A 19,387-nucleotide genomic window follows, 5' to 3' on the forward strand; every position below is an offset into this window, starting at 1 on the left:
GTTGGCTGGGATTGGGTCCAGCAGACCCCTGTGACCCTGTAGTTAGGATATACAGTGGACCCTTGACTTACGAACTCGAGGGCTGGTTGTAACTCAAGTTGGTTGTAAGTCAAGACTATTCGTCCTCACAGGTGGCACAGTGGTAGTGCTGCTGCTTTGCAGTAAGGAGACTGTGTGAGATTGTGGGTTCGCTTCCCGTTTCCTCCCTGTGTGGATAGTGCTTTGAGTACTGAGAAAAGCGCTATATAAATGTAATGAATTATTATTTTTCCCATAAGACATAATGGAAATGCCCTTAATGTGTTCCGAACCTCCCACAGCAACACTTAGAACTTTTTTTTAATAAAAAAGGGTTGTATAATGTGCATAATTTACCAAAAACACCAATAATTTTTCTAATGTACTAACCAAAAAGTTATAAAAAGTGCCTAGCCTACCAGAAACAACAATTTCATACTGTACTCACCATTTAAGTTGACATCTTTGGCTTGCGGGAAGGAAGCATTATGAGAATGAAATGGAAGGTGGTTATTGTTTGGAAGGAGTTTCCTTATACAAATCTTTTCTTTGTAAAATTGTCGAGATGGTAGATTTCGACATGCTGTACATATTAGCGACATCGATCACACGAATGCCACTCTCATATTTCCACACAATTTCCTTCTTTGTTTCGATTGTGATCGCTTTCTTTACCTTCGTTACCTTCTATTCCTTCCTTAGCAATTATCGAAATAAATTATATAAATCACTGCACTGACCGAAATTACGTCCACAAACATATGTATCTGGACTCTGACTGACGCTTACAAATGGTCTCGGCTGTTTGTTTACAGTCGCACAAGCAGATACACGTGACCGCATTCAGGTCATAACGCAAGACGTTGGTCGTAATTCAAAACAAAAATTTTGGTCGTAAACCAAGTTGTTCGCATGTCAGGCCGGTCGTATATCAAGGGTCGACTGTAGCGGGTTTGATGATGGATGGATGGATGGATGGATATTTTATTATACCTACTTAACTTTTATCGACATTTATCTAACTCTATATTTATTTTTCTAGTATCAGAATGTAGTTTAGTTTATTTGTTTTGGTTTCAATAGATGTATTTTTCATATTTTTGATTCTTGTTTTCTATTTTTCACATCTTCGTTCCCCCCTTTTTGTTACTTCGCACCCCCCTAGGGGGGCCCGCCCCACAGATTGAGAACCACTGCCATAATGGAATGATGGTATGATTACGGACACTACCCAGCTGTGATGCCTTAAAATTTTCATCCTAGCTGGGACGTTTTTAAGGAAGAGTGGACTGATGAGAGCTGGAAGGCAAGAGTGGTTCATCCTCGCCAATCATCCCCGGTTTGGACACCTGCAGGGCTGCGTGGGAATTGGAGAACAGAAGTGCAGCCCCATAGGGGTCCTTGGGTGACAATAGTGGACCCTGCTGGGGGATGACCTCTCTGGTTTCCAGATGACCTGGAACCATAATGTGCCACAGGAAGTATTAGCGGGTACAGCTTAAAAGGAGCCCACTGCCACATCTCAGGGAAGCCTTGATAATGAAAGGTGGAAAGAGACTAATCTATCAGGGCCATGTGTTCCACCAGTACAATAGGTGGCAGCAGCAACTGTGCCTCTCTGGTGGGTCTTCCATATACAAGCTTGCAGGGTAGTTCTGATGGGCAGCCGTTCTGGGTTTTATGGGATCCACCAGAGGGAGTTGTGAGGAAAAGTTTTCCTCATTTTAGGGAGGTTCTGCCTGACCTGGAAGTGCTTCCTGGATGCAGTGCGGTAGCACTGGAAGTACTCCCAGGTCCAGCTTAAAAGGAGCCCACTGCCATGCTGCCATACCTTGGGAAGAGGAGGAGAGAAAGGGAGTAAAGTACATTTAATTAGCTGTAGTGGTTGTTATTTCAGAGCTGTGTGGATTAAAAATCCTTTATTTGAACCCGGAGTGGTGTTGAGTCTTATGTGTCTGGGATTAGGAGGCTCTGTGTGCTCAGTGTCGCCTTCTACTCTTCACAACACCTAGCTCTCTGAATGTGACAATTGAGTGAAATGTGCAGGCTGGTTAGGGACAAGCCCAGAGTAAAAGAGAAACCAGCCCAGATAACAACCTTAAAAATTCAACTTGGATGAAATATGCATTGGTCAGACACTAAAATATAGATAACGTTAAAAAAAATACAATAATTGGCACGGCGTAATATTCAGGTGTGTTCTGGGACTGAACTGATTTGAAGTCTGGAGCATTGCACTTGCTTTAGTTACTTCATCTCAGAGTCGATTACAGTAATCCCTCCTCCATCGTGGGGGTTGCGTTCCAGAGCCACCCGCGAAATAAGAAAATCTGCGAAGTAGAAACCATATGTTTATATGGTTATTTTTATATTGTCATGCTTGGGTCACAGATTTGAGCAGAAACACAGGGGGTTGTAGAGAGATAGGAACGTTATTCAAACACTGCAAACAAACATTTGTCTCTTTTTCAAAAGTTTAAACTGTGCTCCATGACAAGACAGAGATGACAGTTCTGTCTCACAATTAAAAGAATGCAAACATATCTTCCTCTTCAAAGGAGTGTGCATCAGGAGCAGATAATGTCAGAAAGAGACAGAGGAAAGCAAACAAATCAATAGGGCTGTTTGGCTTTTAAGTATGCGAAGCACCGCCGGTACAAAGCTGTTGAAGGCGGCAGCTCACACCCCCTCCGTCAGGAGCAGGGAGAGAGAGAGAGAGAGAGAGAGAGACAGAGAAAAACAAACAATTAAAAATCAATATGTGCCCTTTGAGCTTTTAAGTATGCGAAGCACCGTGCAGCATGTCGCTTCAGGAAGCAGCTGCACACAGAAGGTAGCAACGTGAAGATAATCTTTCAGCATTTTTAGACGAGCGTCTGTATCGTCTAGGTGTGCGAACAGCCCCCCTGCTCAATCCCCCTACGTCAGGATCAGAAAAAGTCAGCGCAAGAGAGAGGGAGAGAAAAGTAAGTTGGGTAGCTTCTCAGCCATCTGCCAATAGCGTCCCTTTTATGAAATCAACTGGGCAAACCAACTGAGGAAGCATGTACCAGAAATTAAAAGACCCATTGTTCGCAGAAATCCGCGAACCAGCAAAAAATCTGCGATATATATTTAAATATGCTTACATATAAAATCCACGATAGAGTGAAGCCGCAAAAGGCAAAGCACGATATAGCGAGGGATCACTGTATTATATTTCTATTAAATATTTTTGCAACAGTGAGTCATATTCAAAAATAATCACAGTAATCAAATTCAATTGCATGTGTTAGTGGACTCCATTAAAATGTGCTTTTCATAAACTCTTTACAATGTCATGTAGTTAAACATGTAAGCTTGTAGTGGCGCAATAGATTTCATAACAATAACAGCAATTTATTTCTTGTGTAACCTCAAAATCATACATGGAATGCCTCAGTGGGCTTTAAACAGGCCCAGTTTTGTGACAGCCCCTCAGCCTTGACTCTCTAAGAAGACGGGAAAAACTAAACCCCCCTCCCCAAAAAAAAGGCAGATTCCAACTCAAGTGAAGAGAGGCTGGCATTGATTGCTGTGTGTGTTATTGGTAAGAGGGTGGGTGACTAAAAGTCACCATCGATACCACCCTGTGAAAGGAGAGAAGCAGCTGAAATACGTTCTCCAACCAGTTATCGACAGTAGTTAAAACCCAGTAATTCATGGAAATTTTATAAATATCTAAGAGTTTGGAAAGGCGCTGATTTATTGTATAACGACAAAATCAAAGGTGACTATTAGATTTTGATTCCTGTTGAAAGAGCATACACAGAAGCAAAAGCAGCTCTTGGGGCAATGATAAACCAGAAGCCGGTGTGCTCTGTCATCCCTTATACCGCTATGTTATTTCAGCACATGTTAATGGCAATCGTGCCCTGTCCTTGGTATTTGCCGCACAATCAGCCTCACACTGTGTAACATGGCAGGATCTTTGTTGTGTGTCCAGCAGCTCCGATCTTCAGTCCACTGATCAGCCGAGATTCCCTTTCTTCTTTGTGTCTGTCACTTAGGGGAGCTGCACCTTTATCGTGTAGTTCATTACGTCAAACAGGGTTTAGCTGTAGGTTGATAAACGTTGATTATTTATAATAATAATCTGCAGATATTAGTTTGCTCATTTCAGTCTTATGCTTGCTTACATAACTGTTTTCCTCTCGCATTCATTTCCAGAGAAGTGACTTTTTTTTTACTTTTTATGTCATTGTCCATAAAGCAGAAGGAGAGGTGCTTCTATTTGAGCTACTTGTGCACATGCCTGCCCTTTCCCTGGCACTGGATTACGAAACCAAGCGGCTGTCGGACAAGTTAAAGACAAAAATTTGCAAAGTAATTGGTGTGTCGGTTGAACTGAAACAGTAAATTAATTTAAATTGACATTGCACAGAACTTTACTTTGTTTTTAAATAGTGATGCCAGCAGGAGGCGCTAAGCTCCCCAAAACCAACACAGGCAGATGTAAGACACAAGTTCAGCAACACACGTTTATTTTTCTTGTGGGAAACAATTCCCTCATTTCCCACATGATCAGAACAGTACAAAAGCCCAATTAGCAGTTTCTTTCTTTCTTTCTTTCTTTCTTTCTTTCTTTCTTTCTTTCTTTCTTTCTTTCTTTCTTTCTTTCTTTCTTTCTTTCTTTCTTTCTTTCTTTCTTTCTTTCTTTCTTTCTTTCTTTCTTTCTTTCTTTCTGTCATCTTCCACCTCCCGAAACTGGCTCCTGGAATAAAGACAGCAGGCTTCTTTTATGCTACACCCAGGAGTTGCCTTGTTAGCGTGGTGCTGAAGCCCGACAAAGTAGGTCTTCGCACTCCCTGCAGCACCCACAGAACCCAACAGAGCTGTGCCGAACTCTTAAGTCAAATGGAGCCTTATGGTAATCCGAGGCACTGCTGCAATCCAGGGGGGCTGCCATCTGGCACTCTGGCTGAGATAATGCCCTGTGCAAGTCCTCTCCCTTGGTCCTTCCTTTATGAAGGAGTCCTGGCCAGGGAAGGGTCCTAACTATCCACCACAATAGTTGAGTTTGCAGGTACATTATTGCTTTTCAGTGGGAGATTTTCAAATTTTAAAACTCACACAATCTGAGGTATCTGAACATCTATCTATATATATAATTCACTAAGCCGACAGAACAGGCAAGACAACCATGGGATATGCACGATATAGCCATGCCCGTCAACTCACAGAGCCACGGCCACCAACTCTAAGACCATGGGACGAGAATGCCTAGCCTGACTGTTACCAACGTGTAAAACCATCGCAGCTTTTAACTCACAAACTGCAACAACTCACCAAACAAGAACACCCTGTCTCTCGAGGCATTCACACTGCCGGAAGACAACCATGGGATACGCAAAAAATAGCCATGTCAGTCAACTCACAAAGCCCAGCCCACCAACTCACGCCCACCAACTCAAGCACGCATCCACCCATGCTCTCAAGGCATTCAAAGTGCCTGCTCATGTGCTCGGACGCAACAACTCACCAACTCGCTTTCATCTCTGTTACAGTACACATGCACCACTGAGCCACGCTAACTTTTCATTATTCTTTCTATATGTAATCCACCAAGTCATCCAACCATGGGATACAAACGACAGCGCACCGCCCAACAACTCGAACCGATACAGAGACACGCCCACCAACTCTAAGAGCATGGGACGAGAACGCCTGCCCGCCCGCCCGCCCGCCTGACTGTTACCAGTGTTTACCGCAATGTACTGGAGTGTAAAACCATCACAACTGCTAACTCACAAACTGCAACAATTCACCAAACACTGCATCAGATGCTTTCTATATCTAAGAAGATATATAGATACTCATTATTCCCCGGCACGCGTCCACCCACACTCTCAAGACATTCACAGTGTCTGCTCATGTGCCCGGACACAACAACTCACCACACACAAATTTTGCTTAATTTGATTCAACACAGGAAACCTCACCCGGCCCGGACACGGAGAGGATTGACAAATTGATAGCTCTTTCTCGATTCTGTGTGTGGTGGTGCATGGATGTTCTTAGTTGGTGGAGCGATTTGTCTGGATAATTCCAAAAACGAATGAGACTCCCTACTGCTAAATAGTTACACGATCGCCAGGCGGTCGGTGTCCAACTTCTTAGAGGGACAAGTGGCTTTCAGCCACATGAGATTGAGCATTAACAGGTCTGTGATGCCCTTGGATCCGGTACTGCACACGCGCTACACTGAATGGATCAACGTGTGTCTACCCGGCGCCGACAGCCGCGGGTAAGCCATTGAACCCCATTCGTGATGGGGACCGGGGCTTGCAATTGTTCCCCACGAACGAGGAATTCCCAGTAAGTGCGGGTCATATGCTCGCACTGATTACGTCCCTACCCTTTATACACAACCCCCCCTTCGCTACTACCATAGTCGGGTGACTTGGTGGATTATATATAGAAAAGCAGCCAGAACCGCAAAGAACAATGAAAAGACAACGTGGCTCAGAGGTGCATGTGGACTGTAGCAGAGACAAAAGCGACTCAGGTGAGGAGTTGGGGGCAGGCACATAATAATAAAAATAATAATTCATTACATTTATATAGCATGAGCAGGCAATGCGTACTGAACGATGATTGTATGTTGGTTTGTAGCATGAATTGTTGCAATGTTACTTTTCTTGGCGGTTTATTAAATTACGGATTTTTCAAATGTTCATTTTTTTCCCTGTGCTTAAAAATCATTAAAAAAGCGGCGTGATTATGCGGCGTATGCTACGCCGCGGGTTGGCTAGTCTATTATATAATGCCTTTCCTAACTATCTATTATATAGTGCCTTTAAATTTTTCCCTCTCCATTATATAGTGCCTTGTCTGTCTGTCTGTCTGTCTGTCTGTCTGTCTGTCTGTCTGTCTATCTATCTATCTATCTATCTATCTATCTATCTATCTATAATGAATAGACAATTAGGTCGGAGACAACTATTGTAAAAGTAAAATGTGTGAGCAGGTAGTTGTTTAAAGATGAGGATTCACTCAGAGATAATGTCAATAGAACGCGGTAGATGTTAGAGTGGACTGAGGACATGCAGTAGCAGTCCTTCATAATTAAGAATTTACTCACTGAGTGTACAATATGTGCCCAGGGAGAGAGAGCTTAAATTATTATGGACTGTCTCGATTTTTTATGTCCTTTTTAGGGAAGAGATACGTGGTTGGGAAATGTGCTACTTTTTTGTTGTTGTTATTTTCCACATGACAAAGTCACAAAACATTTTGCAATCTTTATCTAATGAGAGAAAAGAGACTGTACAAACTTAATGTCCATCAGTCTAAAGACTAAAATAAGCGAGTTTTGCTGAGTTGATTCTGTCCGTCTCCACACTTGCTCTTCCACGATTCTGCGAAATCCAACTGTGTTCATCCTGTAGTAGTCCAGGCTGAATCTATTAGGGTTGAATGTGTAATGGGGCTTTTTTTTTGTCAGAAGCCTTTGTCTCCATTTTTGGGTTGCTATGGCAGCACAAAGGAAAACTCAATTTTGTTTATGTAGAAAGAGCAATGGCTGGCCCGGCCACCCCCTCCCATCAAAGTCCCCGACTTGTGACTCCTGATGCACATCGGCTGCTCTCTGCTGGAGTTCAGTACGCTACACTGGGATTGGCGAGGGACAGAAGGCCAACCCCATGAGTGAGTCGGGGTAGTGGTGTGGGGAGGAGTGTGGGGTGTCGCCAATTACACAGAGAAGTTGTTGTATACTTAAAAAATGTGTTCTGGCAAAGGAACTGGTGAGTGATGAACTTCTAGCTGTGTCATACACTTGGGCTTGGAATGATTTAAGGGCTGTTGATAAAAACAATTCCCGCTGTTTCACTCTTCAGCAGGCGCAGTCAGTCATGCTTTATTTAAATGATTGATCTATCTGTATTTACTATAGTACATTAGTTTTAAAAAGTGCACTGTAATCATTTTCATTTGATATATCTGTTTTCATGGGGAAATATACCCTAAAGCATTTTACATGTAAAACAGTTAATTAATCCTAACGCTATATATAGTGACTTTAAGGTGAAAACCATCTCAGACTGCTTTATATGTACATTAATTAATCAATGCCAGTTAATTAAGCAGTCCCCCGAGATTGTCAACTGGAGTATTGGTCCCTGTTTTAAAGAAGGGAACTAGAGGGTGTAGGGGATCACACTACTCAGCCTCCCTGCTGCGGTTTAGAAAAGAGGGCCTGTTTGTAGGTCAAATCCCAGATTCAAGAGGGTCAGTGCAGATTTCATCCTGGTTGTGGAGCACTGGACCAGCTCTTTACCTTCACTAGAATTCTGGAGGGTTCAAGGGAGTGTGCCCCACCAGTCCACATGTGTTTTGTAGACTTGTGAAAGGCATACAGCCGTGTCCCTCAGGGGATATGGGGGACCAGGCCTGCTGTTACAGGCTATTCAGTCCCTGTACAACCAGAGTGAGAGCTTGGATAGAAATGTTCACAGTGGGAGTGAGACTCCATCATGGCTGGCATTTGACACCACTTTTTAGGTGTAGCCATGGGGGGGGTGGGTGGCCTAGTTTAGTGACCTCAGGACTGCATCTCTGCAGTTTGCAAATGATGTAGTCCTACTGGCTTCATCCAGTTGTGACCTCAGGTGCGTAGAGGGATGACTTGCGGCCGAGTGTGAAGTGGTCAGAATTAGGATCAGCACCTCCAAGGGTTTAGGATCAGCACCTCCAAGGGTGAAGCTATGGCTCTCATCGAGAAAAGGATGGGAAGGAGGTGAATTCTCTAGTGGAGGAGTTTACGTATCTTGAGGTTTTGGTTATGAGTGAGGGAAGAAGGAATCGATGAAGAGAAGTCAATCTAGGTTCCTGTCCTCAATTATGGCCACAGGCTTTGGGTAGAGATCAAAAGAGGTAGATCGCTGATACAAGCAACAGAAATGAGATTCCTTGTGTCTGGGCTCATGACCTCAAGATAAGATAAGGAGTGAAGACATTCGGGAAGAGCTCAAAGTAGAGCCGCTGCTCATCAACAACAAAAGAAGCCAATTGAGGTGGTTGGGGCACCTGATTAGGAGGCCTCCTGAATGCTTCCCCATGGGGGTGTTTCGACATGTCCAACCAGGACGAGACTTTGGGTAAGAGTTAGGACACGCTGGAAAGATTACACCTTGGCATCCCCTGGAGGAGCTGAAGGAGATGGAGGGGATAAGAGATGTCTGGGCATTTTTGCTAGACTGCTGCCCTTATCAACCTGAACCCAAATAAGTAGTAGAAAATGGATTTAGGATTGAACCTTGCATGAAGAATTCCAAAGCAGTTTATATATAAACCTCAGTGGCTAATATGATATGATGCCACCTTTCTCACAATTCAGTGCATTAAATTTCTGGTCTGCTTGATATCCCCCCGTCAACTGCAAGAGTTGGAAGAGTTCAGGAGCAACAACATCTTAGCCATACAAACTCAAAGAGCATGGTCACCGAGCGCTGAAGAGCGCAGCATGAAAAATCACCTATGATGTGTGGCATCATCACTCATAACAGAGTTCCAAACTGCCTCTGGAAGCAACATCGACACAAGGACTGTGGGACAGGAGCTTCATGAAATGGGTTGTCATGGCCGAGTAGCTGCACACAAGCCTAGGATCTCTATTTGTAATGCCAAGCATTGCCTAAGTAGCATAAAGCACACCTCCATTGGTCTCTGGAGCAGTGGAAACGTGTTGTCTGGAGTGATGAATCACGCTTCACATTATCTGGCAGTCTGATGGATGAATCTGTGCTTGGCAGATGCCAGGAGAACATGGTCTTCTGGACTACATAGAGCCTTCTGTAAAGTTTAGTGGAGAAGGGCTAATGGTCTGGCGCTGTTTTTCAGGGTTTGGGTTAGGCCACTTGGTTCAAGTGAAGTGATCTGTCAACACTACAGCATACAAAGGCATTTTAGATAATTGTGCACTTCCAACTTGGTGACAACAGTTTGGGGATGGCCCTTTTTGTGTTCCATCATGACTGTGCACAAAGTCAGGTCCATAATGATGTGGAGGAACTCAAATGGCCTGCGTAGCCCTACTGAACACCTTTAGGATGAACTGGAACACTGATTATCAGCCAGATCTTCTCGTACCTGACCACAAAAATGGTCTTTTGGCTTGATGCACACAATCAACTCCAAAATCTTGTGGAAAGCCTTCATAGTAGATCCTCAAAGGGTAAGGGGCTTAGGGAGGATGGGGGTTTGTGACTCCCAGTCAATGCCCATGGTTTTAAAATGGGAGGTCCAACAAGCTCATATAAGTGTGATGGCTGGGATATCTACAAACATTTTGCCATAGAGTGTAGATGTTTAAGTGTTCAGCTCATTGTGAGTTCCTGCCTTGTTTCTTGTTTTGCTTGGTTCAGCTCTCCGCCATTTTTGAGTTGGATTTTTTGGGTTCCAATACAAGTGTATCACTTTACTGCTCTTAAACTAAATCTTGAATACAGCCCAATAAGAGCTTTTTAGTCCTTGTGTTATTTAGCACCTTTCACTGAGGCCACGGCTGCAAGTTTCTTTACTGTAAGCAGCATGAGATGAACAAGGTGCAGTAGAAGACAAGATAATTTAAATACAATATAAATCAGCAGGAAATACTGAAACCCTGCAAAGAGCCTGCAGATATCCTGCGACTTAAACTGTAAGTTTGTTTATACTGCGTTTCACAGCTAACATGGTCACAAACTGCAGCAGAGGAGTAACTCAAATACAACACAAATCAGGAAAGGCTGGCAATGGCCCTGCTACTTACACAAAGCAAGTCTTAATTTTATACAGTGCTTATTCAAAGCTACCAGGAGTGTATGATGCTTTAGTAAGCCACACAAGACAATTCAAATTCAGAAAACCATAAATCAAATGAAACTGCTGTGAGCATGGGAGCAGCATCTAAATATCCTGTTTCTTTAGCAAAATGAAACTTTATTTTACATAACATCATTTTGTAGAGAATGTTGTTATGGGGCACTCTGTAAGTACAGAGCCATAATTCACTTTTTCTTTTTGTATAACTGGGACTTTCATAGAATCACATGAAGGGTCAAAGGAGAACTGGCACCCTGAAAGCTTTGGACTTCAAATTCACTGGACGCTGTGTGACCATCAGCCAGTTACTCCACCTGCCTGCACTCCAATGGGACAAGAAAGACTTGTAGCTAATTATCTCTGTCAAAAATGTTTTAAGGTGCCATGGATAAAAGCATCAGCCAAATAATAATAATAATAATAATTTCAGCTGGAACTGAACAAACAGAATATTCGAGTTGTATGATTGTAGGGGGCGGCACGGTGGCGCAGTAGCGCTGCTGCCTCGCAGTTAGGAGACCTGGGTTCACTTCCCGGGTCCTACCTGCGTGGAGTTTGCATGTTCTCCCTGTGTCTGCGTGGGTTTCCTCACACAGTCCAAAGACATGCAGGTTAGGCGTATCAGCGATCCTAAATTGTCCCTATTGTGTGCTTGGTGTGTGAGTGCGTGTGTGTGTGTGTGTGTGTGTGTGCACGCCCTGCGGTGGGCTGGTGCCCTGCCCGAGGTTTATTTCCTGCCTTGTGCCCTGTGTCGGCTGGGATTGGCTCCAGCAGACCACTGTGACCCTGTAGTTAGAATATAGCGGGTTGAATAATGGATGGATGGATGGATGGATGATTGTAGGTACTGGAACAAAGATGTCCGTCATGACAGAAATACAAGGCACATCTAAAACGCAAGAAAGGAAAAAAGTACTGTATGTGACTTTAGTTGAGACTTAAAGGGTGAAGTTTCAGGTGAATGTTAGGATCAGTCAAGCTCCATGGACAGACCTTAAGGGAAAAAATTGTGGGTATAATCAATATGTGAGACGCCCACAACAAATTCAGAAACATGAGGTGCTTTTTTTAATAATTACATGGTGGGAGATGTCTACCTTGCTTTCACACACTAAATTGGACCATCTTTACCTGACATTTCATCATTTCTACACTCTGCTCCTCCTTCACAAGGGGAACTGCATTATCTGCCTCCACTTCTCATTTTGTCTATTATTACTATATGTCAGAAGTTCATCTTTAGCTAATGGGACTGGCAAGTAACTTGTCCTGTGGTATCTCGGCACGATAGATAGATAGATAGATAGATAGATAGATAGATAGATAGATAGATAGATAGATAGATAGATAGATAGATAGATAGATAGATAGATAGATAGATAGATAGATAGATAGATAGATAGATAGATAGATAGATAGATCACGACCAAGAGTCGATACCAAATGAGCTCCCGTGCAAGAGCTGACGATTAGAAACCAGAAGAGAAAAGTCTCATATTATGGACAGCATCCTTTTTGTTGTGCCATTGTGCCAATTAAATGGGGGTACCAGACTGGTACCCCAAAAATTCTTGCTGCTTAGCTCTGGTTCCCTACAGCCAGTCACAACACTTTGATTCAGGTTTCTGAAAGGAGGTGGGCAGCTTGTTCCACACATGTAAAGAGTCTGGATTGAGATTTAATGTCATTCAGAGGTGGCATCACTCATAAAATGAAACATAGAAATAAACAGGCCATCCATTATGGGGATATAGCAACTAACCAGCATTGTATTAAGCACTTTTCTCAGTACATGACACTTTATACTCATGAGTGTTGTGACACAAGCACAGCTTCAGCCACCCACGACCATGAACTGTATTAGGAGGGCTTGAGAATGTTAAGGTAATTCATGTTTAAATGCTTTTTCTGCAAATGTGAGCAATAGCAGGTTAAGGGGACTCACTCAATATCACTCCATGAGGTGGTGGTGTAGACTGAACTGGCAGCATTGTAGTTAATATTTCAATCCCATAGTCAAAAATCAGCTACACTGCCTTTATGTATGCATAGACTGAAGTAAAAGACAACCTAATACAGACAGACAGACAGGAAAGGCATTATATGATAGATAGATAGATAGATAGATAGATAGATAGATAGATAGATAGATAGATAGATAGATAGATAGATAGATAGATAGATAGATAGATAGATAGATAGATAGATAGATAGATATCTCTGCTTTATAATTCACTGACTGTAAGTTCTCAATGATAGTTTATCAGAGGGAGGATGTGCAATGAAAAAGACCTGTGTGTGAATGGGGCAGTCCACTCTTTTCACGCTCAACCACAGCCACTAGATGGCGCATACATGAACTTCTACATTTTATAAGCGCTCGCATGCACCTCACTTCTCACTATGAAAGACCTGTGTGCATCAAACACCACTATGCAACAACGGCACCGTGCTAATGACACAGATGAAGAGACACATTGTCGAATAGAAGCAAACACCGCAGCTCAACAACGTGCAAGTGAAGTGGAGGGCAAGGCTTAAAGTTTTCACTAAAAATATTATCTATCTGGAAGTATTTTCTTGAGACAAAGATGAATAGGACTCGTATGCCAGCGATACAGCTAAGATATGGCATCGCCAGTGTCTTCTTACTAAAGCCAGTAGGGCATTAAGCACAAGTTGGGTCCACATCCTCTGCACTGGGTAATTTTTTAGACTTAGCTGATGCCTCTCCAAGTTCAGGTGCTACTATACCAGGACTGTCCTTTTTTTCTGTAACATGATGGCTGTGGAAGTTTCTGGAAGACTGCCATATAAGGAATGGCATGTGCCAAAGAGTTTGTCCCACTCCACCCTTTTGGCAACCATGGATAACCATGCTGACCACAAACAAAATCTGTGTTGTTTGGAGCAACAGTTGTATCTGTTAGGTACACCTGCCAGGAATCATTATATCTTGGTGGAGTCCATAGCCAGTTAGGTCTCCATTTTTCATTTCCCCTTTGAATCTTAATCTTGACACCGACTATATCATACATACCTGGAATGGCTGCACATTCTTGTGAAACAGATTCAGTTTTTATGTGTTTGTAAGGGTTGCTCTACCACAAAATAAGATCGTTTGGTTTGCTGCAAGGTTTCCTTCTCCTCTTTTGGAAAATACATCTCTATATGGTTCACGGTTTATGAGTTCAGTTTCCCTAACCCTAAACCTAACCTTTACTATCTTACAACTTTCAGTTTCATTCTCATCTGCCTTAATAAAAGATCAAGTGTCTGTGTGTCTGTCCAGTTGTTATGTCTCTGTTATATGCCATAGTATGGGATTTGTAAAAATGTTTGTCATGCGCCATCTGTTGAAATGAAAATGCAGTGCACTTAATTGTGATAAATGTATTACAAAATACAATCCAAAAGATGGTGCACTGCAAATGTCAATGCTGAATACACTGAATTCTATGTTGCTTAGATTTCAACCCATCTTAGGTGGGTAACGCAGTTAGATCGTTATTAAGACAATAGGTACTGTATTATTTCTGCTGGGACTGCTTCCCAAACCCAGGCTTCCCACTTTGTGCTTCATTTTGTTTTATTCACATCCGACCTTGCTTGGAGTCCTGAGAGCCTTTGTAAAATATTGCTGAAGTAAAGCAGAGATTGAGAAGAAGAATCTGGGGTTACGATTTTTTTCCCAACAGTTATTAGTTGATTCCCCACCTCTAGATCACTGTTTGACCCTGAGTCAGTCACTGAACCAGCCTGTACGGCAACTGTTAAAAAGAAAAGTGAAGATACTGTGACTCCTGGTGCTAAAGAGTCACCTAATGGTGCAGAGGCACAAAAATTGTCCATCGTAGTAACTTCTCATTTTTATGCTTACATTCTTGGTCTGAGTGATGTGACTGACACTCACTGACCCCAAATACTCTTTCTTGTTTATCATATTTCATTTATGTACTTAATTAGTTTTTGTTTTCTTTTTCTTTTTTTTGCAGCTCCCTCCCGGCCTTCATCCATTTCCTCTCTGAGCAGCATCTTCAGCAGGATGGCCTCTTCGGCGGAGCCAAGCTCAGCTGGTAGCTGCTCTTCCGTCAACACAGTGTGCTCTGACAGCGACCGCGCGGCCAGCCTCAGCTCTTCTGCCTCTTCAGCGTCTCTGCAGGACAGTCACAGCTCTTTTGGCAGTGGGGGATCATTGGGGGGATCCCTCCCTTATGGCAGCTCTCTGTCCTACCCACCTCCACATCGCAATGGCAGTGACATCAGCCTGGACCTGACTCCTGTCTGTCAGTTTGATGACCGAGGAGGAACGGAGCTCTTGGTCACTCACAGTCATCAGAACTTGCCGTGGGTATGGCCAAGCAGTGAAGCTGCACGAGGGAAGCTGTCACGTGTCGACAGGGTGGTGCTAGAGATCGTGGAGACAGAGCGAGCCTACGTGCGAGATTTGAAAAGTGTTGTGGAGGTAAGAAACAGCATGTTTGTGGGCAATTCCAACTAACTGTGGACATGGTTATTTAGAAATTCCTGAGGAATCTTTGAAGTTTTATAAAACCTAGTAAGAGGCTTTAAATGTAATTAAGAATACAATATAAGAAATGGTCATTGTGTGGTACCAAGGTGTGAGGAGTGTACACAAAGAAGGTAGGACAAGGGTGACCCTGATCAGCTTCCCAATGTGTCTTAGAGGGGGCATTCAAGAGCAAAGCCACTTCTTCTCTCGATTCAATGAGTGACAACACTGGCAAAGGTTATCCTCAGTGAGCAAGGCTTGACCATGTATGATTATTGGCGTAGTTGGTAAGATCACAAGAGTGTTTGTTACTGTGTTAATAGTAAGTACTCCAAAATAGTCGTAGTACCACAAAGAGTGTCCTCAAAGTATTCGGACTCCTTCACTCTTTACACATTTTGTTAATGTTTCAGTGTTATGCTAAAATCTTTTAAATTCTTTTTTTTTCATCATCAAGCAACAATCAATTTCACGGAATGATAATGCGAAACAAGATTTTAGATTTTTTTGCAAAAGTGAGAATCCCATTTAAACAACTCTTCAGACCCCTTACTCAGTACTTAGCTGAAGCACCTACATCGGTGTGATGACAGCTTGGAGTCGTCTTTGGTCTGATATGACAAGCTTCACACACTTGGATTTGGGGATTTTCTGCCATTTTTCTCTGCAGATCTTCTAAAGTTCTGCCTGGTTGGATGGAGACCTTCAGTGGGCAGTTATTCTCAGGTGTCTCCTGAAATGTTCAATTGTGCTCTGCCTGGGCACTGAAGAACATTCACAGAGTTGACCTGAAGCTACTCCTGTGTTGTCCTTGCTTTGTGCTTTGGATTATTATCCTGTTGGAAGGTCAGAGGACCACAGTGCTCTGGAGTAGATTTTAGTTAAGGGTATCTCTGCACTTTGCTCCTTTCAGCTTTCCTTCAACCCTGTCTTGTCTCTCAGTCTGTGCTACTTAAAAACAACCCCACAGTGTGATGCTGCCACCACCATACCCCACATCTGGCATGGTATTGCTCAGGTGATGAGTGGTCCCTGGTTTTCTCCAGATGTAATAATTAGAACTGAGGCCAACAGTTCTATCTTGGTTTTAGCAGACCAGACAGTCTTTTTTAGGTACTTTTTTTGCAAACTCAAAGGTGCTTTCATGTATCATCTGACAATCTAACATGAAATCCAGATTAGTGGAGTGTTGCAGTGGTGGATGTCGTTCTGGACGTTTCTCACATTTCTCACTCCCCACATTGGTTCTCTGGAGCTTAGCCAGAGTGACTGTCGGGTTCTTGGTCACCTCTCTTACCTATGCCCTTCTACCTCGATTTCTTAGTTAGGTAGTGAGTCCAACTCTAGGAATAGTTGTGGTGGTTAAAAACATCCTACTTACATTTATCACTTGTGAGGTGTCATACAAACGAGCCAGAGACGTGAAAAAAAGTTTGGGGCAGCCACCCGTATATTGTGCCCTGGCTGCAGATGGGTAAATTGTTGAGTTGTTCACCAAACAGTCCAAAACAGAACTGACTTTAGGATGGTAAGATGGCAGCTATTTAAAGGCCGAGACAGAAAGTGACATCACATGGGACCAGAAGCAGAAGTGATGTCATTGGGACTGGAAGTGACGTCATCAACAACACCAGAACCAGAGGTGATATCGTCAGCACCGGAAGTGACGTCATCAGTGGTGACTGTACCGGAAGTGACGTCATCATAGGTGGCTGAAGAGAGTGGGATTTCCCATGGATGGTCTGCAGAGGATTGAGAGAGAAAGTCAGTGCAGTTTGCCACCCTCTGGTCTGGCGTGGTGCTACTATTATTCAGGCTCTTTAGCTGCCTCCCAATTGCACGTGTGTGACGGAGGTCAGTGCATTCCTTGGGAACATTCAGTGCTCCAGAAGTTTGTTTGAAGCCTTCTTCAGCTCTGTGACTCCACACAATCCCATCTATAAGCTCTACAGTCAATTTCTTTGACCCCATGGCTTGGCTTTTGCTCAGCTGTGGGCACCTTCATTAGACAGACCAGTGACTTTCCTAATTATCTCCAGTCAATTGAAGTCGACCACAGTTGGACTCCAAATAAGATTTGGAAACATCTCAGCGATGATCAGTGGAATGGGATGCAACCTCAGCCATATTCCCAGTGTCATAGCAAAGGGTCCAAATTCTTGCTTCAATGCTGTTTTCACTTTGTCATTTTGGAATATTGAGCGTTGCTCGATGAGGGAAAAAATAAAATAATTTAAACAATTTTAGCACAAGGCTGCAACATATTAAAATGTGTAAAAAGTGAGGGCGTCTGAGTACTTTCTGAAGGTGCTGTAGGTGGTTATATGACTGCTTCAAGGCTTTGGCTTGATGAGTCCTTTGTGCCTTAAGGTAGAAAACAGTAACAATGACTCGTGATCTTACCAACTACGCCAAAAATTATACTTGGCGAAGTCTTACTTACTGATGTTAACCTTAGCCAGTGTTATCACTTATTGAATCGAGAGAAGAAGTGGCTTAAAACAATGAACATCTGCCTTTTCTCTTGAGCACCACTCTAAGCCAATCAGGGCCTGAATACATTCCGAAGTGTTCATATATGTTCTGTATATCACAATGCCCTCAACAGTTTGATGCTTTGACCTTTACATCTGATTCACTCTTCCTGTGTGTGTTCTGATTATAAAAATTCCAAATATGTGCAGTTTTACAAGATGGTGTTGACTGTTGAAAGGTAATAAGTAAAATTAAGACTGTTTGTTAAATGATTTATATTATTATTGTAATTATTATTATTGTTTTCATTGTAAATATTCTTGTTAGTGGCCAACGTGGTAAGAAAACATCCAAATTAATGAACTTTTTAAAATACAGTGTATTGGCAAGCATGTAGCAAAATCTCTTGAGTAAGGCCCTGGACCGTACAGCATGGCTCCAGGATAAAAGTTCAGATCCCAGCCCGGTCAATGTGTGTGTGTGTGTGTGTGTGTGCGTGTGTGTGTGTGTGTGTGTGGGTGTGTGTGTGTGTGTGTGTGTGTGCTATTGTACTTCTCACTACTATGTAGTGTTTGCATTGGGTACCTCAATGTTCCTCCCACGTTCCAAGGATATGCAAGTTTCTTTAAATGTGACTCTTTAATTGGCTCTATTGTCAGTAAAAGGATTAGATAGATAGATAGATAGATAGATAGATAGATAGATAGATAGATAGATAGATAGATAGATAGATAGATAGATAGATAGATAGATAGATAGATAGATAGATAGATAGATACTTTATTAATCCCAAGGGGAAATTCACATACTCCAGCAGCAGCATACTGATAAAGAACAATATTAAATTAAAGAGTAATAAAAATGCAGGTAAAAATGACAATAACTGTGTATAATGTTAATATTTACCCCCCCCCGAGTGGAATTGCAGAGTCGCATATTGTGGGGGAGGAACAATCTCCTCAGTCTGTCGCTGAAGCTGCTCCTCTGTCTGGAGATAATACTGTTCAGTGGATGCAGTGGATTCTCCATAATTGATAGGAGCCTGCTGAGTGCCCGTCGCTCTGCCACGGATGTCAAACTGTCTAGCTCCGTGCTTACAATAGAGCCTGCCTTCCTCACCAGTTTGTCCAGGCGTGACCTTCCAGGCGTGATTAAGGCAACAGCCAGGCATAGACGTGATGACATCTCACAGCATGGTACATGTGCCTACATAGTCACCCATAACTTCCCAGTTTACACTTGGCCGTTATCATTAGGATTATCTGGAGTCTCAAGTGTGGCCTAAGAGTACTGGGTGAGAATTAGGGTAAATGGCCAAGCTGTTTCCTGAGCTTTGCTTATCAGTGACTAGGATGGGTGAGGGTGCTGATCTTCTGTTGACGTGCATTGTGTGCAAGTTAACCTGAAGGTTGATGACCTTGGGGCTGGTATTAGTAGTAACCCTTAAAAGACACCCAGCAGAGCTTGCGCTGTGGGCACAGCTGTTTCACCCCTGTCTTCTCCTCTGGCCAAATATAAGAATGAATGCGGTGTTGGGGTGAGGTTGTCCTGGGTAGG

The 19,387-nt window shown here is 43.0% G+C and overlaps 1 protein-coding gene across 3 annotated transcripts in view; it reads left to right on the forward strand.

Moving 5' to 3' along the window:
• plekhg2 (pleckstrin homology domain containing, family G (with RhoGef domain) member 2) overlaps positions 1–19,387 on the forward strand; it is a 213,414-nt gene that overhangs the window by 85,545 nt on the left and 108,482 nt on the right. For all 3 annotated transcript variants that reach the window (XM_028797372.2, XM_051936524.1, XM_051936525.1), the window contains one exon: positions 14,838–15,307. In XM_028797372.2, coding sequence (XP_028653205.2) covers positions 14,838–15,307 — 470 coding nt within the window. The remainder of the gene's footprint in view (positions 1–14,837; positions 15,308–19,387) is intronic.

This window comes from Erpetoichthys calabaricus, chromosome 1, assembly GCF_900747795.2.
Source record: "Erpetoichthys calabaricus chromosome 1, fErpCal1.3, whole genome shotgun sequence".
NCBI classification, from domain to species: Eukaryota; Metazoa; Chordata; class Cladistia; order Polypteriformes; family Polypteridae; genus Erpetoichthys; species Erpetoichthys calabaricus.